At 49.3% G+C, this 4,184-nt stretch overlaps 1 protein-coding gene across 1 annotated transcript in view; it reads right to left on the bottom strand.

Annotated features, from left to right (window-relative positions):
* Positions 1–4,184, bottom strand: part of fgd1 (FYVE, RhoGEF and PH domain containing 1) — a 24,217-nt gene extending 20,033 nt beyond the window's left edge. Inside the window, 1 exon segment of the mRNA XM_046056906.1 lies at positions 3,898–4,184. Within this exon segment, the coding sequence (XP_045912862.1) occupies positions 3,898–3,958 (61 nt within the window). The 5' untranslated portion in view covers positions 3,959–4,184.

Genomic DNA, 4,184 nt, shown 5'->3' with positions numbered 1-4,184 from the left:
CTCAGACTGGCTCAGACTGGTTCCTCCTGGTCCACTCTGACTCAAACTGTCTCAAACTGACTCAGACTGGCTCAGACTGGTTCCTCCTGGTCCACTCTGACTCAAACTGTCTCAAACTGACTCAGACTGGCTCAGACTGGTTCCTCCTGGTCCACTCTGACTCAAACTGTCTCAAACTGACTCAAACTGACTCAGACTGGCTCAGACTGGTTCCTCCTGGTCCACTCTGACTCAAACTGTCTCAAACTGACTCAAACTGACTCAGACTGGCTCAGACTGGTTCCTCCTGGTCCACTCTGACTCAAACTGTCTCAAACTGACTCAGACTGGCTCAGACTGGTTCCTCCTGGTCCACTCTGACTCAGACTGCCTCAAACAGACATGAAAAAAATTAATAATTAAAGCCTACCGATCACAGAGTACAAGTGAACCACTGCATCCCCCGACGATTTTTAATTTTTTTTAATTCTTTATTTTTACAGGCAAGTCATTAAGAACAAGTTCTTATTTCCTTATCACAAGGAAATAGGGCTGAAATAAATACAGTACATTAGAAATACATACAGTTTTAGCAGTTACATAAAATACAAATTAAAAACACAACACAGTAGACAACACAAAATTATGTAGAGAAGCAACTGCAAGTGTCTGTGAACAAAGATGATATAATAGACGATTGAGACAAAAGAAAACGATATTAAGGATCAACAGTGTTCCTGTGCAGCTGGTCGGCCTCTGTTCAATACTACAATTGTTAAAAAGCAGAACAGCAGGACTTTATTACGTTACATTCAGTAGGAAGTTAGCTAACTAACATTAGGAACAATCCACAGCTGACATTTTTCTGGATTTATTTCAGGTTTTGGAAAGAGAATAAATCGTACGCCTCCTTTCAGCCTCTCTGGGTAGCTGCTGTAACTATTACAGATGCTCCAGGAACAGCGTTTGACCAGATCTTAGAAAAATACAGCCAGAAAAAGCTAGAAAATGACTGGAGGCAACAGCAAGACACCCCCGCAAAGGGAACGGTTCTGCAGGTGGTGTCCACAGATAGCTGGTCTATCCTCGTCCTTCCTGACTGATTGTTCTCTAGTTTTGCGTTCTGCGAAAGTCCTTGTCACTACTGGTAGCATGAGGCAGTACCTGTAGCCCATTCAGGTTGCACAGGTGGTCCAGCTCCTCCAGGATGGCACATCAAGGTTTTCTGTGTCTCCCAGCACAGTATCAGAGCCTGAAGGAGATACCAGGAGACAGGCCATTACACAACGAGAGGAGACCAGGACCATAGAAAGGCGTCGACCCAGCGGCAGCACCGGTATCTGCTCCTGGAGAGGGAACAGAAGGAGCGCTACCAGAGCACTACAAAATGACCTCCAACAGGCTGCTGGTGTGCATGTTTCTGAACAAACTGTCAGAAAGAGACTCCATGAGGGAGGCACGAAGGTCCGAAGTCCTCTAGTGGGATCTGTAGTCAGAGCCCAGCACCGTGAGGCTGCCAGAACTGGCAGGTCCACCATTGGCGCCCCATTGTCTTCACAGATGAGAGCAGGTTCACACTGAGCACATGTGACATCACCCAGCAGACCAGTTTGGCGTTTGATCAGCGATGATCTGAGGAGGCATTTCCTTGGAGGGTCACATAGACTCCACATGCTGGGAACTATAGCCTGACTGCTGTTAGGTACTGGGATGAGCCAGTGTCAGACCTTATGCCGTTGCAGGGGGCCCTGAGTTCCTCCTGGTCCTCCTGGTGCAGTGGGCCCCTGTGGGCCCTGGGCTCCTCCTGGTGCAGTGGGTCCTGAGTTCCTCCTGGTCCCCTGGTGCAGTGGGCCCCTGTGGGCCCTGGGCTCCTCCTGGTGTAGTGGGCCCCTGTGGGCCCTGGGCTCCTCCTGGTGCAGTGGGCCCTGAGTTCCTCCTGGTGTAGTGGGCCCCTGTGGGCCCTGGGCTCCTCCTGGTGCAGTGGGCCCTGAGTTCCTCCTGGTGTAGTGGGCCCCTGTGGGCCCTGGGCTCCTCCTGGTGCAGTGGGCCCTGTTACCTCATTTTGTTCAACAAATTATACTGTGTCCAGTAAAGATTTTGAACTTTAATCTATTTCTGTCGGAGCCATTTATGTTTTGTTTTTTGTTTGGGTGCAGAACACAAGTGGGTCCAGAAGGAGGCACTTTTTTCTGCTTTGCATCAAAAGCAGACTAAAGCAGGAACCTTTGCACAAGTGACAGGTGATGCTGGATGGAGGGAAGGATGTTCTAGGGGGCCACTCGGTGGTCTTATGGTACCAGTCCTTTAGGTGCTTCAGGACTTCGGGGAGATTTGGGAGCAACGGCTTCACTAAAATCCAACACCAGCAGAGAAGCATCATCACTGTAGTTTGTCCTTCGTCTGCGCATTATCCAGAGAATCTAAAGGACGTTCTAGTGGTTCTTTAGTTGAGGCTCTGGAAGGTTTGATATTGTAAAGCTTTTGTGTTGTACGAGTAAAACTAACTAGTTTAAGTTCATGGTTATCTCTCGCCTCGACTACTACAACGCCCTGCTAGCGACTCTTCAAGCTTGTGCAGTGAAACCCCTACAGATGGTCCAGAACACGACACTGCATCTGGTTTTCGATCAACCCAAAAGGACTCATGCCTCCAGAATCAAATCCAAGTCCCTAATGCTGCATTCAGAGAGACTACTGGGTCTGCACCATAAACTCCACAATCCAAGTTTATGTTCCTTCTGGGCCACTGCGAGAACGCCGCCTGGCTCTGATAGCTCTTCCTAGTATCTACTGTTCCTCATAGATCTCTCAATTTACTGATGCTTGTGTGTTGTTCCTCAAATGTAAGTCACCTTGGATTAAAGTAGAGAGTAAATGTAAATGTCTTGTAGCCATTGAGGAAGTTCTAGATGTGCTTTACTGTGTTCTAGTGTTCATCAGGGGTCACAGTGATGGTAGAGATCAGGAGGTTCTAGAAGTTCTGTAAATGGCTCAAGTTATCCTTTAGAGGAGTTGAATCATCGTTCATGAGGTTCTAGAGGTCATTTAAGAGGTTCTGATGGCCGCTCAGGTGGTTCCAGAGACCCTTTAGTGACTAAGGTTCAGGTCTTAGTGTCACTGAGGTTCTAGTCATCGTTCTGGGAGTTCTAGCTGTCACTGGTTATTTGGATCTGATAAGAGGTTCTAGTGGGTGGTCTGTGTCTGGACGCTTTACTTGGTCTCCAGATGTGATTGATTTGATCTGGACTTGGTTCAGATGAGGTCCAGACAGACAGACTGAAGCAGCAGCGACACCGACACACAGAAAACACAGTGATCACTGACACCACCTCCATCCTGCTGCTCATCCTCAGCATCCAATCAGCTGCAGCTTTAGATCAATGGATTAGGAGTCAATCGATACGATCACGCACACGCACGCACGCACACACACGCACGGTCTGGCTTTAATTAGACCTCCTGACTGAATCCTGTCCGTTTCAATCCGGACTGATGTTTGTGGATAACATGAAACACACAGACATTTATTGATCAGCGTCTGATCATTAAGAGAACATCAGTCAGCAGATGTGTCACGTGCAGCACAAACACTGACATGTTGCTGTGTCTGAATAAAGAGACTCACACATCTGGCAGGCGCAGCATCATGCAGCCATACTAGCCTACATTCACTGCGGCGAGATGTCGGTCAGTGTGTGCGCGTGCACGGCAGCCTGTATGAGCGCGCGTATGTCATTCCCAAACCCCCCCATCATCAGGATTATTATTATTTTCCGACATTAAAACACAAGATAACAAATCGCGGCGGTGCGATGAGGCTGCAGCGGTGTGCGCGTGCTCGTGCAGCGGTTACCAGCAGGTAAATGTACGCGCACGGTGCAGATGTACGTGTGTATGTGAGAGTACGTGCACACTCACCCCTGCTGCTCAGGCTGCTTCTGTCCATGTACATCGCGCAGCAAAACACAAATCCGGTCATTAAAGAGAATGTTGGTGCGGAGAGAGAGCGGCTCTCCCGGTCCACAGCACGGAGAAGAAACCGGGTCAGCTACACACGCGCGCACGCACACGGACCGGACCGGCTCGGCTCGGCTCGGCTCCACAGACACACCGACGCTCCGGACCGGCTGATACACCGACAGCAGACCGACAGGCTGCTGCTGCAGGACGGATAAGTAGGTTAGATCCGCTCGGTTTGATTCAGA

Source organism: Micropterus dolomieu, linkage group LG08 (genome assembly GCF_021292245.1).
Source record: "Micropterus dolomieu isolate WLL.071019.BEF.003 ecotype Adirondacks linkage group LG08, ASM2129224v1, whole genome shotgun sequence".
Taxonomy (NCBI): Eukaryota; Metazoa; Chordata; class Actinopteri; order Centrarchiformes; family Centrarchidae; genus Micropterus; species Micropterus dolomieu.
The sequence above is the reverse complement of the archived record's forward strand: the minus strand, read 5'-3'. Positions and strand labels throughout refer to the sequence as shown.